The sequence below is a fragment of the Xyrauchen texanus genome, chromosome 29 (assembly GCF_025860055.1).
Source record: "Xyrauchen texanus isolate HMW12.3.18 chromosome 29, RBS_HiC_50CHRs, whole genome shotgun sequence".
Lineage (NCBI taxonomy): Eukaryota > Metazoa > Chordata > Actinopteri > Cypriniformes > Catostomidae > Xyrauchen > Xyrauchen texanus.
Window position 1 is genome coordinate 41348032 of NC_068304.1, and position 26596 is coordinate 41374627.

At 39.3% G+C, this 26596-nt stretch overlaps 3 protein-coding genes across 4 annotated transcripts in view; all 3 read left to right on the plus strand.

The window, feature by feature from the left end:
• wu:fb05h10 (protein-methionine sulfoxide oxidase mical3a) overlaps positions 1-5744 on the plus strand; it is a 29070-nt gene extending 23326 nt beyond the window's left edge. Inside the window, 3 exon segments of the mRNA XM_052097276.1 lie at positions 2959-3058; positions 3160-3233; positions 5500-5744. Of these exon segments, the coding sequence (XP_051953236.1) occupies positions 2959-3058; positions 3160-3233; positions 5500-5744 (419 nt within the window).
• Positions 5745-9733: 3989 nt separating this feature from the next.
• ttc38 (tetratricopeptide repeat domain 38) lies at positions 9734-25804 on the plus strand. Its single transcript, XM_052096832.1, has 15 exons — positions 9734-10098; positions 10594-10671; positions 10750-10831; positions 11325-11496; positions 12857-13030; positions 13104-13179; positions 15714-15833; positions 15934-15993; positions 16105-16143; positions 18158-18239; positions 18349-18514; positions 19517-19676; positions 19774-19847; positions 24783-25503; positions 25556-25804. Exons 1-14 carry the CDS (start codon positions 10069-10071, stop codon positions 24868-24870), a joined length of 1401 nt encoding a protein of 466 aa, XP_051952792.1. The 5' UTR covers positions 9734-10068; the 3' UTR covers positions 24871-25503; positions 25556-25804.
• LOC127622755 (uncharacterized) lies at positions 20406-23346 on the plus strand. Of its 2 annotated transcripts, XM_052096831.1 has the most exons (3): positions 20406-21137; positions 21942-22529; positions 22768-23346. In XM_052096831.1, the coding sequence occupies exons 1-3, from the start codon at positions 20550-20552 to the stop codon at positions 22942-22944; spliced, it is 1353 nt and encodes a 450-aa protein (XP_051952791.1). In that variant the 5' UTR covers positions 20406-20549; the 3' UTR covers positions 22945-23346. The 2 variants fall into 2 exon arrangements, with proteins under 2 accessions (XP_051952791.1, XP_051952789.1); XM_052096829.1 differs by having other exon boundaries at positions 21942-23346.
• Positions 25805-26596: the final 792 nt, after the last annotated feature.

Sequence of the window (26596 nt, forward strand, 5' to 3'; positions counted from 1 at the left end):
TCGGTTAATCGCGATGTTTCGTGAATGGTTAATCGGTTTTTCGCCTCAAACACCACTCAAAGCGGCAGCAAGTGCACACAGTGATCCATGAGTCTAAATGGCACAAAACATAGACCTTTAAATAACAAAATCTCAAATCAAACTCGAACAAAAAAATACCAGCCCGGGCACTCATTTCCATGAGGGTGTGAACGCGAGTATTGCCATGTGCGTGGCGTTACACTGCTGGGGTTAAATAGCCTCTCTGCTGATATATAAACCTTTTAAAGTCAAATAACATTGACGATTTCTATTTATTGTACTTAAATATGCACACCAGAGCAAAAGGGAAAAACACTGTTTAACCGGTTTATAAAGCGCTGATGAAAAACAACCTGGGATCATGTTTAATGGTGTAGCAGTCACATGAAGTCCTCATGCAACCTGAACTACTTCAGAAAGCAGCGCAACGTGTGAAACGATGCAGACAGTATGCAGATACTCCGTTCGAGACGCTTAAACCCTTGAGATTCAGCTCCACAGTCAAAGATGTCCGTCCAGCGTGCGTTAACCGTATATAGAAAAACAGCGCAGATACACAAAGCATGTTTGAACCGCCCCTAACTTGCCCTATACTTAAAAAACTGTTTTGTTGGGACGTGTCGAGTTCGGGTTGGGTTGAAGACCTCTGTTTCACGTGTAGAATGAATAGTGGCGTGTCGAGCCGTTAACTGAATGTTGATCCGTGCACATCCCTAATCCAAAGCCACTTACAAATGAGGAACAGAGCAGCAAAATGTGTGCAATATATATTTGCACATTAAATTAGAATAAGATTGTTTGCTTGCATTACTGTTGGCTACTGAAAATGGTCACAATGCATGAAAAAATATAAAATAATTAATGGTTCTTAAACATTAGCTTTTTCTTTATGCAATGGACTTTTGCTTTTGTCTTTCAACTTCAAGCACTTCTGTCCCAGGGGCTGATTTTTAGTCAAACAAATAAAAAGAAAAAAAAAAACATATATATATATATATATATATATATATATATATATATATTTCTTTTTTTTTTTTTTTTAAAGTAGGTCTCATTAAAACCGATTAGAAACCTTTTCCAGGCCTTCATCACTTATTTTTGATACTTTTAAACCTGTAGATTTGACCGTTTTTGTGTTGTCTCAGACCCGTCTTTTAATATTAAACTGTGACAATCCACTGAAAAAATTATTTAAATGATTGTATGTTTAAAACTGTGGTCTTTTAAGCAAAGAGTGAAACAAACAATTTATATATTTATTTTGTGAAAATTGTCATAATTTTTTTTTTGTGACATTTCCAGCACACTAAAACAATTTCGCCCCTAATAAAGTTGACTAAAGTTATTGTACTTGTTAATCAAGTGGACAAAAGTGAGAGTGAAGAGCAAGAATTAGGAAACAAAACGAACACAAATAATGTGAAATCACTTTTTTGATATTGTCCTCATTTCCAATCAAGCTGTGATTTAAACTCAGCACATAATTCTATTAAACTCAATACAGAATTCTATTAAACTCAGCACAGAATTCTATTAAACTCAGCACAGAATTCTATTAAACTCAACACAGAATTCTATTAAACTCAGCACAGAATTCTATTAAACTCAACACAGAATTCTATTAAACTCAGCACAGAATTCTATTAAACTCAACACAGAATTCTATTGAACTCAACACAGAATTCTATTAAACTCAGCACAGAATTCTATTAAACTCAACACAGAATTCTATTAAACTCAGCACAGAATTCTATTAAACTCAGCACAGAATTCTATTAAACTCAACACAGAATTCTATTAAACTCAGCACAGAATTCTATTAAACTCAGCACAGAATTCTATTAAACTCAACACAGAATTCTATTAAACTCAGCACAGAATTCTATTAAACTCAACACAGAATTCTATTAAACTCAACACAGAATTCTATTAAACTCAGCACAGAATTCTATTAAACTCAACACAGAATTCTATTGAACTCAACACAGAATTCTATTAAACTCAACACAGAATTCTATTAAACTCAGCACAGAATTCTATTAAACTCAACACAGAATTCTATTGAACTCAGCACAGAATTCTATTAAACTCAACACAGAATTCTATTGAACTCAGCACAGAATTCTATTAAACTCGGCACAGAATTCTATTGAACTCAGCACAGAATTCTATTAAACTCAACACAGAATTCTATTAAACTCAACACAGAATTCTATTAAACTCAGCACAGAATTCTATTAAACTCAACACAGAATTCTATTAAACTCAGCACAGAATTCTATTGAACTCGGCACTGAATTCTATTAAACTCGGCACTGAATTTGAGATGCTGAAAATGAACGTTCATGACTTCATGATGTGATGCATGAACACGCACTGATGGTCATTGCTAGCTTTATTGAGTTTACTTTCTAGACATCCACATTGCGAAAAGTGCCCAAAGTTAAAGATGCACCCCAAATATCTTCTGTTTGTTGGGGAATTTGATCGTATGAATATTTCTTTGAAGTATTCATGAGATTCACCATCACATGAAGTTAATCTGAATTCAGACTTTTGTCCTCACACGCTGTGTTTGTGACATTTGTCATGTTTTAGTTAGTATCTTTCATAACTCCAAATCACCCTATGAATAAAAGTTAAAAAGGTTTTGCATTTTCGATTACTTTGCACTTGAAAAAGACCAATTGCCTCAGAAGTCCAGTGTGATCTAATGCATGCATCCAATGTGCATCTAATCAGAAGTCGTATCTTCACGCCATCCTCTGTGAACTCCTGGTCTTCCACATTCCCACCCAACCCTCCCTGACAAAGACATCCTGGCTTGGCTGTCATCTCGTGTGTGTGTGTGTGTGTGTGTGTGTGTGTGTGTGTGTGTGTGTAGCGAGCGAGCAGCACTGACAGGTTCCTCATTCTTCTCCTCTGTGCTTCTTTCAGGAATGGGTAAAAAGGAGGATCCGAAGCTGATGCAGGAATGGTTTAAACTGGTGCAGGAGAAGAACGCTTTGGTGCGCTATGAATCAGAGCTGATGATATTGTGAGTAGGAGACCTTGAGTTTTCTGGACACCTCTGTGCTCATTGCATATGGTGGCCAAATCTACAGTGTGTAAAAGTGATTGTGACATTGTTCTCTGCAGTGCTCGTGAGTTAGAGTTGGAGGACAGACAGAGTCGAATGCAGCAGGATCTGAGAGAGCGCATGGCGGTGGAAGGTATTCTCATGTGTATTCTGAAATAGAGCTTCAATAATAAAGTCATTAACCATTAAATGCATATCTGTAGTGACCTTATCCATTGTTTGGAGTTATTCCCCATCTCTAGTTTTCCTCAACCTTTTTCTTAGGAATAGTGAAACAGAAAATAATTCAGAAATTGGGTCAAATGTTCTGAGTTGCAATTAAGGCATTTACCATTAATAAATGGTCTGCACTTATATAGCACCTTTTTGACCCTTAGCGGTATTCAAAGTGCTTTATACTGTGTCTCATTCACACACACACACACACACACACACACACACACACACACACCAATGATGGCAGCACAGATGCTATGTAAGGTGTTAGTCTGCCATTAGGAGCAACTTGGGGTTCAGTGTCTTGCCCAAGGACACTTCGGCATGTGGAGTCATGTGGGCCGGGAATCAAACCACCAACCCTGTGATTAGTGTCCGACCCGCTCTACCACCTGACCACAGCCGCCACGTAAAGCATAAACCTCCCGCTAAACAACACCCAAACATCAGCCGTGTCAGTGATCAAATGAGGATAACACTATTAGTACTTATTGTTTGTTTTCATTCCTAAGATGAAAATAAGTGCATTTTAATTGGAAAATAAATAAACGTAGTGTCATATTCAAAATCTGCGTCATGCTCCGCTGTCGAGCGCTCGCAAAATCAGAATGGCATAGAATTTGACGAGTTTGAGGGCGCGTTTGCACCGTTGCCTGATCGGCATTATTCCTTATGTGAACCGTTAAACCGGTGCTTATAGTGGGCCCAGCTCAAGTCTGGCTTCAGTCTAATGAGGTACTGTTATATTTACATATCACGATAGATATCGCCGTAAGATCGGCCTTACTCTACAATGCAGATAAATCACTCATATGCCACCAAATTTAGTGTTATGCCACTGAAAATGTCTGTGATTCTCCACTGGCTGGTAAATGTTCCGATTACACTCCAAATCCCTCGAATAATGTCTTTTTTTAATGTCCTTGTTTTTGATCAACAACTGACTAAAGAACAAACATAGAAACAATCAATTCTAATCACACAGGGCATGGATGCCGTAAATAAGCTATTTGACCCCGCTTTTGTTAATATGCGCTCAACCAAAACACTTCTGTGAGACGCATGCTGATCTGCTATTCTATTATTTATTTATCCGCCTTTCTCCCAATGTTGGAACGCCCAATTCCCACTACTTAGTAGGTCCTCGTGGTGGCACGGTTACTCGCTTCAATCTGGGTGGTGGAGGACGAGTCTCAGTTTCCGCCGCTTCTGAGACCGTCAATCGGCGCATCTGATCACGTGACTCGTTGTGCATGACACCGCGGAGACTCACAGCATGTGGAGACTCATGCAACTCTCCACGATCCACACACAACTCACCACACGCCCCATTGAGAGAACCACTAATCACCACCACGAGGAGGTTACCCCATGTGACTCTACCCTCCCTAGCAACCGAGCCAATCTGGTTACCCCATGTGACTCTACCCTCCCTAGCAACCGGGCCAATCTGGTTACCCCATGTGACTCTACCCTCCCTAGCAACCGGGCCAATTTGGTTACCCAATGTGACTCTACCCTCCCTAGCAACCGGGCCAATTTAGTTACCCAATGTGACTCTACCCTCCCTAGCAACCTGGACAATTTGGTTACCTCATGTGACTCTACACTCCCTAGCAACCGGGCCAATTTAGTTACCCAATGTGACTCTACCCTCCCTAGCAACCGGGCCAATTTAGTTACCCAATGTGACTCTACCCTCCCTAGCAACCGGGATAATTTGGTTGCCCCATGTGACTCTACTCTCCCTAGCAACCGGGCCAATTTGGTTACCCCATGTGACTCTACCCTCCCTAGCAACCGGGCCAATTTGGTTACCCCATGTGACTCTACCCTCCCTAGCAACCGGGACAATTTGGTTACCCCATGTGACACTACCCTCCCTAGCAACCGGCCCAATTGGTTGCTAAGGAGACCTGGCTGGAGTCACTCAGCACGCCCTGGATTCAAACTCATGACTCCAGGTGTGATAGTCAGCTTCAGTACTCGCTGAGATACACAGACCCTGATCTGCTATTCTTAAAGACACGAATGAGGTCAGATTTACAGATTTTCACCCGGCAGATGATAAACGGGTGAAATATATCCATAGATCTACACTGAGCCATGCTTACTGGAACATCCTTAACACACGCATCAGAACATGTAAGAAGTTTTCTTTCACCTCTCCACACTCTGTGCAGACCATCTAAAGACCGAGGAGGAGCTGGCAGAAGAGAAGCAGATCTTGAATGAGATGTTGGAGGTGGTGGAGCAGAGAGATTCTCTGGTGGCGCTGCTGGAGGAACAGAGACTGCGGGAGGAGGAGGAGGATAAAGACCTGGAGGCCGTGATGCTTTCCAGGGGTTTCAACCTGAACTGGGCTTAACTAAACAATGACAGTACATCCTTCTCTTCCAGGTCACGGGTCGCACCAGTTGCACTGTAGGCCATTTGCAAATCCGCTCGCAAGCACGTTGATGATGCCGAGTTCTGTAGCACCTCGGCAGCCAAGCCGTCAGTTCTCTCAATCAGAATGGGGATTTGTTTGTGTGTTTGTTCATTTGATTTGTTTTTTCCACAGTTTTTGGTCTTGCTAAAGGGACACATCAATCCTGCTGATGTCAAGGAAGTCTGAGACTAGTGCATCCTACACAAACTGAAAACACGACTTTTCCAGACGAATGTCTGATCAATCACCCGTTACGTTTTAAGTGGAGAGAGGTCTTCGGACTTGATGTACTCTTAACATATTTCCACCTTGACTACTGGCTGATGAAAGGAGCTGTCTTTTCAGTGTCACTCACGATAGGACCCGCCGGGTGTGCCGAACAATTGGAGGGGTGGGTTGTAATTCTCAAGGTGCGCCAAGGTCACGATTGGGTGGGCCTGCCCTCCCGTGTCATATAAAACACTAAGCCATCAAAGACAACCGATGAATACATATCTGTGCACACATCTTCAGTTTGTAGCAGTGTAAAATGTTTTCCAGTCTGTCAGTAGCCACCTTATATTACTTGAGAAATGACTGTAAGCCTGGAGGCGAAACGACACATGAACACACGTAATGTTGCGTACTTTAAATATGTTAGAAGTGCTGAGAAAAACTCACTTTACCATTGATGCTTAAAAGACTGACTGAAGTCTCCACACATATAAAACCGTTTATAATCCATTAATATCGGCTACTTTTACTCTAGTTTACATAAAGCAGTGGAGTCATTATTATTAGTATGTATTAAAGTATATGTATATATATAAAGAATATGCATTATGCATTTTGTTAGTTGGTCAGTGGTTTTAAGAACATGAGACACCCTCAGCTTTTGTGACTATTTCATATCCGATCAAATAGAGCTGATGTCCGTTTCCACATTTTAATTTCTCTCCACTGTCTCCAGTTTTAAAGCAACATGCCTTTTTAACTTTTCATGCAACAGCTTTTCACATCCAGAGTTTATGTATGAGTTTTATTTATAACCGTCTTTGTAAATGATTTGATATCATATATGCCAACGCCACCAGCTGACATCGTTGCTGATTAACAGTGGGTGCTCTTACGTTTCGCTCGTCTCGGAGCAGATGCACGTTTGCCTTTTTTCTTAAGTGTGCGTTTCATTCGTCACCATTAAAGATGGGCACAGATGTGTTTAAGTACAGAGAACTGAACGGAAACGCACACATGGTCAATGCTAGTTGAGATATTATGCTATTTATTAACGTGTGTGAAAACTGTATAATATGTAAAGAAAATGAATCCTGATTTTTTAAGATATGTTGGCTTTTGAAGATGCTTCATGTTGCTGATTTGCATATTGGGTGTTGGATGTATGAGGGGCAATAAATAATGCCATCGTTAAACATGAAGGTGATTTTTATTTTTTATTTTATTGCAATGTTGCTTTTATTACAGTGCTGGCGAGAACACTGAGAGGAATCTGCATTTGTCTGAACACTAATGCAATTAATTCAGCTCAAACACTTCTGCTCCAAACAAGCACATAAAGGCAGCAGAAAAGAAAAGAAAAATCCATACAACTCCAGTGGTTTAATCCATGTCTTCAGAAGGGATATGATAGATGTGGGTGAGAAACAGATCACAAGACATGGATTAAACCACTGGAGTCTTATGGGTTACTTTTGTTTCCTTGTGTGCTTTTGGAGCATCAAACTTCACTTGTATTGTTCGGACCTACAGAGCTGAAATATTCTTCTAAAAATCTCCATTTGTGTTCAGAAGAAAGTCAGTCACACATCTGGAAATGAGACAAAAGAAACTATAAACATCCATTGAGAAATACTAATTATTGCATGTTATAAGCGATGAACTTTAAAACAGAGTGAAATAAATATAAACCATTTCCATATTTATGTGTGGAGATTATTTCTATCAAATATTATGACTGTCCCGCAGTTGTGATGTCATTTCCAGCACACTAACACAATTTCACCCCTAATGAAGTTGACTCAAGTCAGTGTACTTGTTAATCAAGTGGACAGAAGTGTGAGTGAAGAGCAAGAAATATGAGACAAAAACTTTTCATCATTTCTAATCAAGCTGAGATTTTGCCAAACTGCATGCGCACACGCACACACACACACACACACACACACACATACACACACACACACACACACAAATGGAAATATGACTTGTGTAATTGGGATATACAAAATGTTATCTGTGAAATGAGCCGAAGCGAAACAAATGAGTCACTCCGTTTATTTGGAAAGCGTTACAAATGTCATTTCCATCAGCATCATTTCAGCACAGAATTCTATTGAACTCAACACAGAATTCTATTAAACTCAGCACAGAATTCTATTGAACTCAACACAGAATTCTATTAAACTCAACACAGAATTCTGTTGAACTCAGCACAGAATTCTATTAAACTCAGCACAGAATTCTATTGAACTCAGCACAGAATTCTATTGAACTCAGCACAGAATTCTATTAAACAACACAGAATTCTATTAAACTCAGCACAGAATTCTATTGAACTCAGCACAGAATTCTATTGAACTCAGCACAGAATTCTATTGAACTCAGCACAGAATTCTATTAAACTCAGCACAGAATTCTATTAAACTCAGCACAGAATTCTATTAAACTCAGCACAGAATTCTATTGAACTCAGCACAGAATTCTATTAAACAACACAGAATTCTATTAAACTCCACACAGAATTATATTAAACTCAGCACAGAATTCTATTAAACTCAGCACAGAATTCTATTAAACTCAGCACAGAATTCTATTAAACTAAACACAGAATTCTATTAAACTCAGCACAGAATTCTATTAAACTAAACACAGAATTCTATTAAACTCAGCACAGAATTCTATTAAACTCAGCACAGAATTCTATTAAACTCAGCACAGAATTCTATTGAACTCAGCACAGAATTCTATTGAACTCAGCACAGAATTCTATTAAACAACACAGAATTCTATTAAACTCAGCACAGAATTCTATTAAACTCAGCACAGAATTCTATTGAACTCAGCACAGAATTCTATTGAACTCAGCACAGAATTCTATTAAACAACACAGAATTCTATTAAACTCAGCACAGAATTCTATTAAACTCAGCACAGAATTCTATTAAACTCAGCACAGAATTCTATTAAACTAAACACAGAATTCTATTGAACTCAGCACAGAATTCTATTAAACTAAACACAGAATTCTATTGAACTCAGCACAGAATTCTATTAAACTAAACAGAATTCTATTAAACTAAACAGAATTCTATTAAACTCAGCACAGAATTCTATTAAACTAAACACAGAATTCTATTAAACTCAGCACAGAATTCTATTAAACTAAACACAGAATTCTATTGAACTCAGCACAGAATTCTATTAAACTAAACACAGAATTCTATTGAACTCAGCACAGAATTCTATTAAACTAAACAGAATTCTATTGAACTCAGCACAGAATTCTATTAAACTAAACACAGAATTCTATTAAACTCAGCACAGAATTCTATTAAACTAAACACAGAATTCTATTGAACTCAGCACAGAATTCTATTAAACTAAACACAGAATTCTATTGAACTCAGCACAGAATTCTATTAAACTCAGCACAGAATTCTATTAAACTCAAAACAGAATTCTATTAAACTCAGCACAGAATTCTATTGAACTCAACACAGAATTCTATTGAACTCAGCACAGAATTCTATTGAACTCAACACAGAATTCTATTGAACTCAGCACAGAATTCTATTGAACTCAACACAAAATTCTATTAAACTCAGCACAGAATTCTATTGAACTCCGCACAGAATTTGAGATGCAGGAAATGAATGTTCATGACTCGAATGACAGAAATCTGCTGTGATGCATGAACAAGTTAAAGATTAAATATGCGTCCTGTTTGTCAGGGAATATGACCGTATGAGTGTTTTCCACACATGCTGTGATTGTGAGATCCTGATCATTTCTGACTTGGTGAAGTATGTATATTTGGTGTTTATAATATTTCTGCCTGTCTAGATACATTGCACTGCATATTTAATTGCATTCTGAACTGTGATTGGTCTTTACTTGCTGACGTGTATTTAATGACGTTACTATTTCCCCATCAATCAATAGCAGGGTTAATAACTTCTCATTTGAACAGGATTATTATACTCATAACTGTAATTAAACACCTCGAGATGAGATGCACAAGGGGCGCTGCAGTGACATCTCTTGGCCTGTGGAAGAAGGGAAATGAATTGCACAATAATCCACTCGTGATTTTCCATGAACGAGAATGAACGCCGCTGGTTTCAGAGACTGTAAGGTAAATTACATTCACAGTTACTTTTCACGTGCACGTCCGGATCTAATAATGAAATAAATATAATGACGAATCTGTATTTGCACAAATGTCTGACTACAATGAGTTTTATTCAAACAAACAGAGTGGAACACATTTGACTTGATGTGCAGTTTTCAGTCGAGATAATCGTGTGTTCTAGAATCCGCGCGTTCTCTTCAGTGATACATTGTAACGACAAATGGAACGCAAATAATACGCGCGCTTTGGAAGTAAATACAATGTAACGGTTATCTGGTGAGCATGAATACAGCTCAGGCAGTTTCTGATTAAAGTTTCCTCCGTTACATTCTTTCAGAGACGTCATTACGCACATACAAGCTGATATACATGTTTGGATACTATACAGATGCATTGTTGTGTTGTGTTAATGTTCTGAAGCCCTTCACAGAAACACATCACTTCAGTTGTAACTGCTATAGTGTGTGTATAATACAATATGTCCTGCATGTTTCTCAGGCTTGGAGGTCAGAGGGTTTGTCATTGTCCACCAACAGTAATGAGGCCTGCAAACTATATGATGCTCTACTGTCTCAGGTACAATATTTAACCCACACTGATATATCACAAATATCACACTGATATAACCGTATTGTTTCTGTGCCTTGTGATCAGTATGTGACCTGGCGTAATGATGAGACTCTGGGAGGAATTGAAGGTTGCATGTCAGCTGTCAGAGCTGCTGATCCGGACTTTGGTATGTGATTACACCACTGACTCTTACAGTCTGTCAAAAGGTCACTGTTAAAGATTTCACTGCTATATGGAATGCCTGATTCTGATTGGTCCAATCGGCTTTCTGCAGTCAAATAGGTGTGAAAAATGACTGTTGACCCTTTTTATGTCTTTACAGTCTCTTTGATCTGCATAAGAACATAACTTCAAATATTTCATGCTCATGCATGTATTTATTTGGTAAGCAGTCGTGTACAAAATTAGATAATGTACCAAATAATCCCTTTAGGGTGATACAAGTCTCCTCTGATATTGTACTAATGATCAGCTGACTATATTATTCCTTACTTTCCTGAGTGTTCCTCCCTCTAAATCTGAGGTGACAAAACACTCCGTGCATAACATGTCACACTTTAATGCCGTTTCATTAAACGCATTGAATAAACATGCATAAGTTGGGTTGCTTCATTGGCATTTCTGCATCCTCATTAATCTCGCACCTTACTGTGGTGCAGTCATGGGTCATGTGATCTCCACTGGGCTGGAGCTGGTGGGCACAGGAAGTTCGGTCCTGCGGGATGAGAGACTGGCCAATGCGGTGAGGATGACGGTGGAGCTGGCAGACGTTCAGGAGCTCACACCCAGAGAGAGAAGTCACGTCAAAGCCATGGAGCTCTTCTCCAGAGGGTCAGTTTGCAGAATTGAGATCTCAATTAGATGGCAAAATTAAATGCAGCAAAAGTGTGTTATTCGCTCGCCCTTACGGATAAATTTCAGCATATTGTGTTTGAGTAATATAGAGATGTTGCCGGCAGCGAGCGGTTACAATCGTCTCATTTATGGCACAGTCGCCCCTGTGGCCAACACTCAGAAATAGTTTCAGATTCATGTTCACATTATTGTGTCCGTGAGCAGGAAAGAGTCGTGACAGTCATATGAAAGTCTTGTTTAGGGTTCTCGACTCATCTCTCATGACTTTGGGAGATATATGAATAGTATTCTTTGCTTACTATAGCAGTATAAAAATCAGGAGTCTAATGAGGATCATCATTGAGAATAAATGAGATTAGAGAACATTAACCAAAATGAATAAACGCTGTTAAATTATAGTTCATTGTTTATTCATACATAATGCATTTGCTCATGTTAACAAATACAACCTTATTGTAAAGTGTTACTTATATATATATGTGTGTGTGTGTTTTGAAGTGAAATATTACCTTTTTTTTGTAATTAATATAATATTATATATAAGGCAAAATTGCAAAAAAAAAAATTTTTTTGCCTTTTTTGTAATTAATGTTATATATAGAATATTACATTTATTATAAGGCAAAATTGCAACAAAACAAAATATATATATATTTTATTTTGTATTTTTTTGCACTTATTTTTTTTTACAATTTTGCCTTTTTTGTAATTAATACTTTATATATATATAATATTACATAAGGCAAAATAGCAACAACAACAAAATTAAAATATTGTTTATTTATGTATTTTTTTGCACATGTATTTTTTTTTTTCAATTTTGCCTTTTTTGTAATTAATATAATATATATATTATAAGGCAAAATTGCAAACAAAAATATATATATATTTTATTTTGTATTTTTTTTGCACTTTTTTTTTAAATTAATATTATATATATAATATTACATAAGGCAAAATAGCAACAAAAATATATATATATATTATTTATTTTGTAGTTTTTTGCACTTTTGTTTTTACAATTTTGCCTATTATATATATATATGTATATATATATATATATATATATATATATATATATATATATATATATTATAAGGTAAAATTGCAAACAAAAATATATATATATTTTATTTTGTTTTTTTGCACTTTTTTTTAAAATTAAGATTTTATATATATATATATATGTAAAATATTCCATAAGGCAAAATTACAAACAAAAATAAATATATATATTTAGTATTTTTTCACATTTGTCTTGTTAAAGTGATAAAGTGACTGCCGTTACTCATGTTGGCTTTATTAACATATATGAATAAGTGTAATTGTGTTTCAGAGCGCTGCACAAGGCCTGTGAGGTTTGGGAGGATATCCTGGTGGAACATCCCACAGACTTGTTGGCTCTGAAGTTTGCCCATGATGGATTCTTCTACCTGGGTGAACAGACTCAGATGAGAGACTCCGTGGCCAGAGTTCTGCCACACTGGAAACCACAGATGCCACTCTACAGGTGCCCGACACGCCACTAACACCAATCTGAATGATGGCTACCTGTGATAGTAACATATTACTGTCTTTCCCAGTTATCTGAAAGGGATGTATTCCTTCGGACTTCTCGAGACTCATTTCTACGACGAAGCCGAAAAAGTTGCCAAAGAGGTATTATTTGTTACATGCTGCAAAAACAAATCAATTAGTAATACGATTGCTTTTTCGATGAAGTAATCAATAAAGTAGTCTTGATTGCAATTTTAGAGAAGTAATAAGTAATCATTAATTGATTACTTATTTCAGTGGCTTAACACTGTAAACAGGTGTATAAAATCTCCTTAAATCTAATTAAAGGGACAGTTCACCCAAAAATGATCTCATCATTTACTCACCCTCATGCCATCCCAGATGTTTGGGACTGACTTTCTTCAGCAGAACACTAATTAAGATTTTTAGAAGAATATTTCAGCTCTGTAGGTCCATACAATGCAAGTGAATGGTGACCAGAACTTTGAAGCTCCAAAAAGCACGTAAATGCAGCATAAAAGTAACCCACAAGACTCCAGTGGTCACACTTTTTCAGTCTGTTTTTGATAGAAATTCTTCTCCTTGACCAGTAGGGGGCGGTATGTATGTAGAATAGGAATCATAGAAAACACAAGAAGAAGAATGTGAAAGTGAAAGTGGAGATTGACTGAGTATGGTGGAGAATCTATAGTAAAAATGTATTTAAATATTGATGTTTCTCATCCACACCTATCTTCAGGAGACATGGATTAAACCACTGAAGTCTTGTGGATTACTTTTATGCTGCCTTTATATGCTTTTTGGAGCTTCAAAGTTCTGGTCACCATTCACTTGCATTGTATGGACCTACAGAGCTGAAGATTTGTATTCTTCTAAAAATCTTTATTTGAGTTTTGATGAAGACAGATAGTCCTGCACATCTCGGATGGCATGAGGGTGAGTAAATGATGACAGAATTTTCATTGCAATGGATGAAGACAAACTTTCTCTTTGAACTTTCTCCTGAATGAACTAAAGCACTCAATGCAAATAAAGCATGCATTTATAATGTGCAAAGTGTCTTTTTAAAATAAGTTAATTGAGAAAAATAAATAAATGTCCAAACCACAGCTACGATCAATCATCAACGCTCTCGACTAGCGACTTCTAGTTCAAGACTTTGGATCCGTGTGGATTTGAGGAATATCACCAAACATTAGAGCCGGAAAGAAGCCTTTAGATCATCATTAGACATGAATCTGTGTTTAAATCATTACTGTATGTATTTAATGATGTTCTGATTCAAAGCTGTTGTTTACATATTGACTCTGAAGTGGATTTTGACGATAGTTATATCTAAGGTGGTGGAAAAGAGGATAACTGATTAATTGACCTTTAGTTGTTAAAGTCGATGTATAGACAGACTCAGAGGTGAATTGAATTGAATTGAATTGTTTAACCAAAATCCTAATAATAATAATAATAATAATCAGAAGAAATGAAGATGTTTTGGTGCGTAGCATGGGACCTTTAACTATAAACAAGCCGGAAAAACAGCAGGGACTCTTATTTTGTAATGACAGAGGCATAGATTGATTACAATGCTGTGTTTAATTATTAACCCTTCAACACATAGCTCGGGACCTGTACCTCATCCATTTTTTAGATTTAGTGTTCCTCAAGCCATCTCTTATGAATACTGGAGGATTAAAAAAAAAAAAAAATTGCAAATGTATTTCTATTTATATTTTATTTTGTTTAATTTTTTTGCAATTTTGTCTTTTTGTAATTTATATTATATATATATATATATATATATATATATATATAAAAAAATCATTCAATATATATATATATATATATATATATATATATATTGTAATTTGTAATTTATATTACATATATTATAAGGCAAAATTGTTAAAAAAAGAAAATTTGCAAAAAAAGTGTTTATATTATTCATAGTCAATCCTAAAAAGGCAAAATTGCAAAAAAAAAAATATATATATTTAATTTTATTTTAATTTTTTTGTTGTTGCAATTTTGCCTTTTTTTTTTATTAATATTATATTATAGTGGGGGGAAAAAACGACACTCTTACCTCTGATTTATAGAGACCCTATACACTTTTGGTACTTAATCCATCCTCAATCCAAAAAAAAGGCAAAATTGCAACAAAAAAGAATTTGCAAAAAAATAAAAATATATATCTATAATTTAATTGTATTTTTTTGTTGTTGCAATGTTTTATATTTTATATATATATATATTTATATGCGTGTACACATACATAATATTCATGCAATTTCTTACTCAAGGTGGCGCTGTTGTTTCAGTGATTGACTTGATTTACATTTGAAGAAATGTGGAAGTAAACTATAGCAAGTGTAACCGGATGAGACGACTATTGTCATGTGGGTGTAATGAGCATCTATTTACACTCGTGTGTGTGAAGATACACGCAGATTACACACGTGTAGATGACGTGTTATATGGAGCTCAATGTGTGATTGACAGACAATCGCATCATAACTAGTCCGGATTTGTTGCATTGTCTCTTTCATTAATAAAAATATAACATCACAATATATCAAAATAACCGATAAATAACCAGTTCCAAACAGCAACTATCTACTCTTGATTAATCGGTATAAACGACATGTCTGCCGCTAATGTTACTCTCCATCTTCCTGTAGAGCCTGTCTCTGACCCCTGAGGACGGCTGGTGCGTGCACTCGGTGGCTCACGTCCATGAGATGAAGGCCGAGGTGGACAAGGGACTGAAGTTCATGTCCTCTACAGAGAGAGACTGGAGGGTCAGTGCCAGTTAGACTCTATACAGCAGGGACAGATATTACAGTCGGCACTCTGTGTGCTCCGTATGAACTCTCAATGTGCCGTATCTCTTCCCTAAAGGTTTGTGACATGTTGGCGTGTCATAATTACTGGCACTGGGCGCTCTATCACATCGAGAAGGTAAAAATAGCAGTTACATGCCTATAAACGGGCTTCACATGCAGCACATGCTACTATTATCCATGTGGTCGTTTATAGCAAGTAATAGATTGTGATGTTTGATCTTCACAGGGAGAGTATGAAGCAGCTCTGAAGATTTATGATGAGCAGGTCAGTGCACGATTGTTTTTCAATACTGTGATAGTATCATGGAATGATCAGAAGTGTGTTTTTGTAAGTGTAGTACACATAGTTCACAATTATGTGGTGCATATAACACACATTATTGAATCTATGATCATTGAAATATTGAAAGCTGTCAAACTAAAGTGGAATCAGATACAATGAATCGTCTGTTTTTGACTCTTTTAGCAGGATGCTGTATGAGATACATTGTAACAGTTAATGGGTTCATTTAAATGCATCTCAGCAGGATGCAGAATGAACTTAAACTTATATAGCTCATTTGGGCCATTCCGTGTCAAATCAACCAAATTTCAGGAAGTTTCCCGGCTGAAAATTGAAGTTCAATAGTGCATTTTAGGCCTCTCAAAACATCAATATTTTGACATTTTTTTTATGTGAATGAATAAAGTTGCATTTCTAGTTTCAGCATTATTTGTACCCCATGCCTTCAAAACTAGCTGCACCATCTGAGACACTTTTGCTTGTCAACCACTGAAAATGGATAACAAACAATGTACACACGGAGCCGCATTGAGAGCCCCGTATCTCTGGGATTTAACCAGACAGGCCCTTAAAAAGAGAGATGCAAAGAGAAAAGTTTGTTCTGAAGCAGAATCTGAAAGGATATTAAGGGATCTTCATCACTTCTGGAGTTATGGGCGCTCCAACTTTGAAAAACAACACACAAAAAGACCTGTACCTCATCCATTTTATAGATTTAGTGTTCCTCAAGCCGTCTCATGAATACTGGAGTGTAACAAAAAAAAAAAAGACAAAATTGTAAAATTTGTATTTCAAAATTTTGCCTTTTTTTGTAATTGATATTTTATATATATATATATATATATATTTTCTATATTTAATATTATATATATATTATAACGCAAAATTGTCAAAAAAAATATTTGTATATATTATTCATCCTCATATATATATATATATATATATATATTTTATTTATTTATTTATTTAAATCTTTTTTGTAATTTATATTATATTATAGTGAAAAAGGATTTATAGAGACCCTATAAACATTTGGTACTTAATCCATCCTCAGTCCAAAAAAAATAAATAAATAAATAAATAAAATGTGCAAAAAAACTTTATAAATATATATATACATATAAAATTGTTATTTAAATTTTTTTTGCAATTTTGCCTTTTTTTTTTTTGGATGGATTAAGTACCAGAAGTGTATAGGGTCTCTATAAATCAGAGGTAAGAGTGTCATTTTTTTTTTTTTCACTTCCAGAAATGATATTTATATGCATGTGTACACATAATATTTATGCAATTTCTTACTCGAGGTGGCAAAAAAAGTTATTTTGTAATTTTTGTCATTTTTGTGCTCATGCCATTGATGTATAGTGAAACAAGAGGTGCTGAAGTCAGCTGATCTTAATAATCGATCTACCGATCTCAAATACAATCATGACGCCTGACAACCTTTCTAAGCTTTGAAATCATACCCCAAAATCATCATATTGACCCCATTCAATAATAATTACGTTAATATTGGTCCATTTCATTCAATATTTTGGCTTTCATCATCATGTATTTATGTGTATTTGACACAGAATGATGCGGTTATTAATAGATCAGAAATGTATGCATGAATGAACTGTGTTCAAATAATGAACTAATGATCTCTTGAGCATTATGCAGTGTGATAATCAGTACCGCCGCTCCCTATAAGCAGACTACGCTGTCTAGGTAGGGCACCAGCTCCCTAGGGGGCCACCATCTTACCCCAGGAGGGCACCGGAAAGTCCACCGTTGGCCCTTAATTGCACGTTATATGTTATTCAAGGTCCCGAAAGCAGTTGCGGAACACAGACGATCGCTTCATGCTTCACCTGGAGCTCTCCGTAGGGCATCAAATTGCCCAGCGGCGACCCTGATGATGTTTTTAAGTGTTGTTAAAGAACGCTGCTGTACAGTATAATAACGTGTTTGTAAATCTGCAGTGGTGGAAATCATATTGAATGTTTCTCTCCAGATTTCTCGTCGGTGTGTGAAGTCTGGAGCCATGCTGGACACCGTGGACTCTTGTTCACTGCTCTACAGACTCGAACTGGAGGGTGAGACTTCATCCAATCTTAAAATAGAGATTGAAAATAACAAACCTCCAGTCAAAGTCACACAACTGTGTTTGTGTATAAATGTGTCCCTGTGTGTTTTGCGTGCCAGGTGTGAGCGTGAAGGAGCGCTACCGGGAGTTGCTTCAGGTCACTCGGCCTCATACAGAGGACCACACGCTACTCTTCAATGACCTGCACTTCCTCATGGTTTCTCTGGGCAGTAAGGAAGCGGCCACCACTCAGCGTCTGCTGGAGAGTCTGCAGGAACTCGCTAAGTGAGCCGCATGCATTACATAAGTGTTTGTGGAGGCCGAGTCGTGCATTCATTTAATGCATCTTCAGGCTCTAGATTTCGTAGAAATGTCCTGCTTTGAGGAACACTAGCTCTCTCTCCCAGACCGCTGAGATGCATGCATATTTATTAGTGCCATTTGCAATAGCCACTAAAACACACACACACACGTGGCAACGGATGTACAGAGGATACAGCATGATGAGAAGAATACAACTCTGTATCTGTTCAAACAGCACGGAGCATTATATTTTACATTCCCCCTCATCTACTGCAGGCTCAAATGCACCCTTCACCTGCAGGTCCCTAAAGAAGGACTTGCTTCATTACCAAAAACAGACGGCACTGTTAAACAAAGAGTAGGACATTATTTACTGCCCCTGATTTGTATTTGCTCTGTGGATCACAAAATGAGCTGTTTTAAAGAATGTTCACGCTGCTGTTTCCATCTACAGCAAAAAAAAAGATGCATTAAGTTTGAATGTGTGGAGTCACAGCGCTTCTGTGGAGGGGAAGATTATCAGTGAATAACTATTTGAATTTCACTTATTGCCCATATAATGCTGTCGTATGGCTTCTGAAGGGTTTTTGGAATATTAGGCAACTTTTAAGCTACTTTATTGTCCTTTTGGAGCTTGATAGTGCCTGGACGAGCCGGATGGTACCCGACAAGTCATCAGTGCCGCGTCTGAAACTGCGTACTGTCACGATATGTATGGATACGTTCTTTTAGGTATGCATGGGATTAGTGTGACGTGTTGCGCCTGTGTCTCACTGTTTTTAACATTTTGCTTTCTTTTTAAAAAAATTACTTAAATTATTAAAAGTGAATTTCAGGCTTATAATTTGACAATATGGTCTTCAGTTTAATGCCTGTGTAAAAAAGAAAGTCAAACAGGTTTTGAACAACATGAGGGTGAGTTAATGATGACATAATTGTCATTTTTGTGTGAACCGTAGTCTGATTTCTCTCTTCCTCCTCCAGAGATCCAGGAGAGAATCATCAGCTCCATATAGCCGAGCGTGTTGGGTTGCCCATGTGTCGGGCACTGCTGGAGTACGACCAGGGAAACTACAGTCAGGCCGTGGAGCTGCTGAAACCCATCAGATACCGTTTTAAAGAGATCGGGGGCAGTGACGCACAGGTCAGTGACCTCTGAACTTCATCTGCAGCATCAACAAAAGTGATGTGTTTTTCCCACTAAAATATCTCATTTCATATATTGAAATATGTTTGTGCAGAGGGATGTTTTCAATCAGCTTCTTATTCACGCTGCCATGAAGTCAGGAGACAAACACCACCAAAGATTTGCCAGGTACTGTAAAAGCCCTTTAAGGGGAGAGTGTTCTTCAAAGTAGCCTGTTTATTTGCATTTTATGCTCTTATCTTGCACTTTAAAAACAGAATACAATCTTTCTTCAGGTTCTTTCAGCTCTGTGTTCTTAAAGGTGGAGTATGTAACCCTTTTCATGTAATATTCGCCCTTTTTTTGCCAATGTGTGAACGGCTTGTAACGCAAGTTAAAAAATTCTTCCTATGTTGCCTATTAAAGCCTGTAGACTGATTGTCATGCGAAGGGAGCGGGTCGGTTTTCCCGGGAAAATCCAAAGGAAGTGACGTTTATGCTCATGAGAGTCTCAGTCCTTCTCTTCCGCTATTCAACAGCGCTAACAAACTGCGACACTAGATAACGTTATCTTAGAGATACGTCGGTTTTTAACGTCTGTAATTAGCATTAGCTAGCTAGCCAGCTTTATCAATAGCGGTCATAGGCTAGTGTATAAATGCAGTCAAAGAAAAGTGCTGATTTCAATCTACAGTCTTGTATAGTCAGATCTATATTCAGACTTAGTTTTAGCCCTGTTCCAGCACTGGAGAGTCAGATATAATATACAGTCTTAAAGTTTGTAGTAAAACAATCATAAGTGTGTAATTTTAATGATGTTATCTCATCTGTCAGCATGATGTCGGTGAATCACGTTCAGTCTCTTTGTACGTTATATCATTGTTTTGGCCGATGTTCTTGTCAGTATGGAGTGTGTGCGGAAGCGTGAGCAACAGGCTGCAGTTCACTGAATGGCCACAGGTGTCAATATGGAGTGTGCGCACGAGCAACAGGCTGCAGTTCACTGAACGGCCACAGGTGTCACTATGGAGTGTGTGCACGAGCAACAGGCTGCAGTTCACTGAACGGCCACAGGTGTCACTATGGAGTGTGTGCACGAGCAACAGGCTGCAGTTCACTGAACGGCCACAGGTGTCACTATGGAGTGTGTGCACGAGCAACAGGCTGCAGTTCACTGAATGGCCACAGGTGTCACTATGGAGTGTGTGCGTGAGCAACAGGCTGCAGTTCACTGAACGGCCACAGGTGTCACTATGGAGTGTGTGCGTGAGCAACAGGCTGCAGTTCACTGAACGGCCACAGGTGTCACTATGGAGTGTGTGCGCGAGCAACAGGCTGCAGTTCACTGAACGGCCACAGGTGTCACTATGGAGTGTGCGCGCGAGCACGAGCAACAGGCTGCAGTTCACTGAATGGCCACAGGTGTCACTATGGAGTGTGTGCACGAGCAACAGGCTGCAGTTCACTGAACGGCCACAGGTGTCACTATGGAGTGTGTGCGTGAGCAACAGGCTGCAGTTCACTGAACAGCCACAGGTGTCACTATAGAGTGTGTGCGCGAGCAACAGGCTGCAGTTCACTGAACGGCCACAGGTGTCACTATGGAGTGTGTGCACGAGCAACAGGCTGCAGTTCACTGAACGGCCACAGGTGTCACTATGGAGTGTGTGCACAAGCAACAGGCTGCAGTTCACTGAACGGCCACAGGTGTCACTATGGAGTGTGTGCACGAGCAACAGGCTGCAGTTCACTGAACGGCCAAAGGTGTCACTATGGAGTGTGTGCACGAGCAACAGGATGCATTTCACTGAACGGCCACAGGTGTCACTATGGAGTGTGTGCGCGAGCAACAGGCTGCAGTTCACTGAACGGCCACAGTTGTCACTATGGAGTGTGTGCACGAGCAATAGGCTGCAGTTCACTGAACGGCCACAGGTGTCACTATAGAGTGTATGCACGAGCAACAGGCTGCAGTTCACTGAACGGCCACAGGTGTCACTATGGAGTGTGTGCACGAGCAACAGGCTGCAGTTCACTGAACGGCCACAGTTGTCACTATGGACTGTGTGCACGAGCAACAGGCTGCAGTTCACTGAAAGGCCACAGGAGTCGCTATGGAGTGTGTGCACAAGCAACAGGCTGCAGTTCACTGAACGGCCACAGGTGTCACTATGGAGTGTGCGCGTGAGCACGAGCAACAAGCTGCAGTTCACTGAACGGCCACAGGTGTCACTATGGAGTGTGTGCGCGAGCAACAGGCTGCAGTTCACTGAATGGTCCCAGGTGTCACTATGGAGTGTGTGCACGAGCAACAGGCTGCAGTTCACTGAACGGCCACAGGTGTCACTATGGAGTGTGTGCACGAGCAACAGGCTGCAGTTCACTGAATGGTCCCAGGTGTCACTATGGAGTGTGTGCACGAGCAACAGGCTGCAGTTCACTGAACGGCCACAGGTGTCACTATGGAGTGTGTGCACGAGCACGAGCAACAGGCTGCAGTTTACTAAACGGCCACAGGTGTCACTATGGAGTGTGTGCACGAGCACGAGCAACAGGCTGCAGTTCACTGAACGGCCACAGGTGTCACTATGGAGTGTGTGCACGAGCAACAGGCTGCAGTTCACTGAAAGGCCACAGGTGTCGCTATGGAGTGTGTGCACGAGCAACAGGCTGCAGTTCACTGAACGGCCACAGGTGTCACTATGGAGTGTGTGCACGAGCAACAGGCTGCAGTTCACTGAAAGGCCACAGGTGTCGCTATGGAGTGTGTGCACGAGCAACAGGCTGCAGTTCACTGAATGGCCACAGGTGTCACTATGGAGTGTGTGCGGGAGCACGAGTAACAGGCTGCAGTTCACTGAATGGCCACAGGTGTCACTATGGAGTGTGTGCGCGAGCACGAGCAACAGGCTGCAGTTCACTGAACGGCCACAGGTGTCACTATGGAGTGTGTGCACGAGCAACAGGCTGCAGTTCACTGAACGGCCACAGGTGTCACTATGGAGTGTGTGCACGAGCAGGAGCAACAGGTTGCAGTTCACTGAATGGCCACAGGTGTCACTATGGAGTGTGCACGAGCAACAGGCTGCAGTTCACTGAATGGCCACAGGTGTCAATATGGAGTGTGTGCGCGAGCACGAGCAATAGGCTGCAGTTCACTGAACGGCCACAGGTGTCACTATGGAGTGTGTGCGCGAGCACGAGCAACAGGCTGCAGTTCACTGAACGGCCACAGGTGTCACTATGGAGTGTGCGCGAGCACGAGCAACAGGCTGCAGTTCACTGAATGGCCACAGGTGTCACTATGGAGTGTGTGTGTGCGCACAAGCAACAGGCTGCAGTTCACTGAATGGCCACAGGTGTCACTAATAACAAGCGTTTGTCAATCTGACATACTGCATCTTTAAACAAAAGTGTTTTTGTCTCTCATTAGTTTCTTTAATTTGTATAATGTCCATCAGTGTGTGTTCATGCATCACAGGAGAAATTCATTTCCAGCATCTCAAATTCTGTGTTGAGTTCAATAGAATTCTGTGCTGAGTTTAATAGAATTCTGTGTTGAGTTCAATAGAATTCTGTGCTGAGTTTAATAGAATTCTGTGCTGAGTTCAATAGAATTCTGTGCTGAGTTCAATAGAATTCAGTGTTGAGTTCAATAGAATTCAGTGTTGAGTTCAATAGAATTCTGTGCTGAGTTCAATAGAATTCAGTGTTGAGTTCAATAGAATTCTGTGCTGAGTTCAATAGAATTCAGTGTTGAGTTCAATAGAATTCTGTGCTGAGTTCAATAGAATTCAGTGTTGAGTTCAATAGAATTCTGTGCTGAGTTCAATAGAATTCTGTGCTGAGTTTAATAGAATTCTGTGCTGAGTTCAATAGAATTCTGTGCTGAGTTCAATAGAATTCTGTGCTGAGTTTAATAGAATTCTGTGCTGAAATGATGCTGATGGAAATGACATTTTTAACGCTTTCAAATAAACTCATTTGTGACTCATCGAGTGACTCATTTGTTTTGCTTTGGCTCATTTCACAGATAACATTTCATGCATCTTAAATACAATTAAATCACATTGTCACACTTTGTGCATCATTTAACAAAATCACAGCTTGATTGATTAAAATTCTGCTCAGAAGTGATTTTTCTTTGTTTTGTCTCATATTTCTTGCTCTTCACCGACACTTTCATCCACTTGATTAACAAGTACACTAACTTTAGACAAAACTTTATTAGGAGGAAAGTTGTGTAGTGTGCTGGAAATGACATCACAACTGTGGGACAGTCATAATATTTGAAATTATTTGTTTTGACAAAATTTTCAAACAATAAATATAGAAATGGTTTGTATTTATGTCCCTCCATAGTGCTAAACACATGCTATCATTTGTATTTTCATTATTTATATTTTTATAAAGTTTACAATTCAGTTTTAAAATAATATCAGCTTCAAAACAAGTTTGTCTCCATCGACAGCATGTGTGTCTTAATGATGATCACCACAAACATTAATTTGGACTCGTCCCTCCTTTTCTTTAAATGTGTTCCAGTGAGACACTTCCAATGCAAGTCAATGGGGCAATTTTTAGAGGGTTTAAAGTCAGAAATGTGACTCTTATAATTTAATAAAAGCACTTACATGAATTCTTCTGTTAAACTCGTGTGTTATTTGAGCTGTGAAGTTGTTTAAGGGTTTGTTGAAATTACATCGTCATGGCAACAAAGTAAAATTGTCTATATCTTTCCACAGATGCGGTTAATTAGTGATTTTATCACAGTTCAATCGTGTTCTCACTCATATTGTTTATGTCTTGTGTCTATATGTCTTTAATGAGACCATCATGTTGCAAAATGAGACATGAACGTGTCAGAAGAGAAAGAAACACCCGTTTGTAGACGCGCTCGTCTGCTCCACAGAAAATAATCTCAATTGATCCTACAAACAAAAACAAAATGTGTTGACAAACATCACTCACATGGAAGTCTGCACAGATAGTGTGTGTGATTGGCAACACATTTTTCAAAATAGTGTTGTTGTTGTTGTTGTTGTTGTTGTTGTGATATGCAGGATTCCACAGTTGCTGTGGATGAAGTTTAGGGTGTATATAACGCACTGTTTGTGTCTCTAGATGTGTGCTGATAGAGAGAGACGCACTGCGGCTGAACTCCCCCCTTACAGACCGTCTGATCCAGAGAGCTCACTCACTACACCTTTGAGTCCATTCATATGCAGTTCAGCTGTTTAATTACAAACCTCTTTCCTCACTAAACCACCTGCAGACATCAGTCCCGGAGTGAAGCCTGCGAAGTGTGTTCAGTCCTCCAACAGTGTCTCCAGATCCTGTGTCTCGTCCAGCTACGTCTCAAGAGATGAGTCTGGTGTAGATACACATTATTACAGGTCTACTAGTGTTTTATCTTTTGAAGACTTGCAACACATTACAATGATTGTTCAATGCTGAGTGCATCCAGACTTTATGAATGTGTAACATTAACAAACAATCCTGCGAGCTTTACCATCAACCTTTCTTTAAATAACAGAACTGAATGTAAACACGGTGAAATGAAGCTGAATGAAGCAGAATAAACCATGTATAATTAAAGCATCACGTGTGTGTGTGTGTGAGAGAGAGAGAGAGCGAGAGTGTGAATGTGTGTGTGTGTGTGAGAGAGAGAGAGAGAGTGTGAATGTGTGTGTGTGTGTGAGAGAGAGAGCGAGAGTGTGAATGTGTGTGTGTGTGTGTGAGAGAGAGAGCGAGAGTGTGAATGTGTGTGTGTGTGTGAGAGAGAGAGCGAGAGTGTGAATATGTGAGTGTATATATGTGTGTGTGTGTGTGAGAGAGAGAGAGGGTGTGAATATGTGAGTGTATATATGTGTGTGTGTGTGTGAGAGAGAGAGAAGCGAGAGTGTGAATGTGTGTGTGTGTGAGAGAGAGAGAGCAAGCGTGAGTGTGTGTGTGTGTGTGTGTGAGAGAGAGAGAGAGCAAGCGTGAGTGTGTGTGAGTGTGAGAGAGAGAGCAAGCGAGAGTGTGTGTGTGTGTGTGTGTGTGTGTGTGTGTGTGTGAGAGAGAGAGCAAGCGTGTGTGAGTGTGAGAGAGAGAGCAAGCGAGTGTGTGTGTGTGAGAGAGAGAGAGAGCAAGTGTGTGTGTGTGAGAGAGAGAGCGAGAGTGTGTGTGTGTGTGTGAGAGAGAGAACAAGAGTGTGAATATGTGAGTGTATATGTGTGTGTGTGTGTGTGTGTGAGAGAGAGAGAGAGCAAGCGAGAGTGTGAATATGTGTGTGTGTGAGAGAGAGAGAGAGAGCAAGCGAGAGTGTGAATATGTGAGTGTGTGTGTGAGAGAGCAAGCGAGAGTGTGTGTGTGTGAGAGAGAGCAAGCGAGAGTGTGTGTGTGAGAGAGAGAGAGCGAGAGTGTGAATATGTGAGTGTATGTGTGTGCGTGAGAGAGAGCAAGCGAGAGTGTGTGTGTGAGAGAGAGAGAGCGAGAGTGTGAATATGTGAGTGTATGTGTGTGCGTGAGAGAGAGCAAGAGTGTGAATATGTGAGTGTATATGTGTGTGTGTGTGAGAGAGAGCAAGAGTGTGTGTGTGTGTGTGAGAGAGAGAGAGCAGTGTGTGTGTGTGTGAGAGAGAGAGCATGAGAGTGTGAGTGTGTGGAGTGTGTGTGTGTGTGAGAGAGAGCAGAGCGAGAGTGTGTGTGTGTGTGTGTGAGAGAGAGAGCAAGCAGAGTGTGTGTGTGTGTGTGTGAGAGAGAGAGCAAGCGTGGGTGTGTGAGAGAGAGCAAGCAGTGTGTGTGTGTGAGAGAGAGAGCAAGCGAGAGTGTGTGTGTGTGTGAGAGAGAGCAAGCGAGAGTGTGAGTGTGTGAGAGAGAGAGCAGAGTGTGTGTGTGTGTGAGAGAGAGCGAGAGTGAGATGTGTGTGTGTGTGTGTGAGAGAGAGAGCAAGCA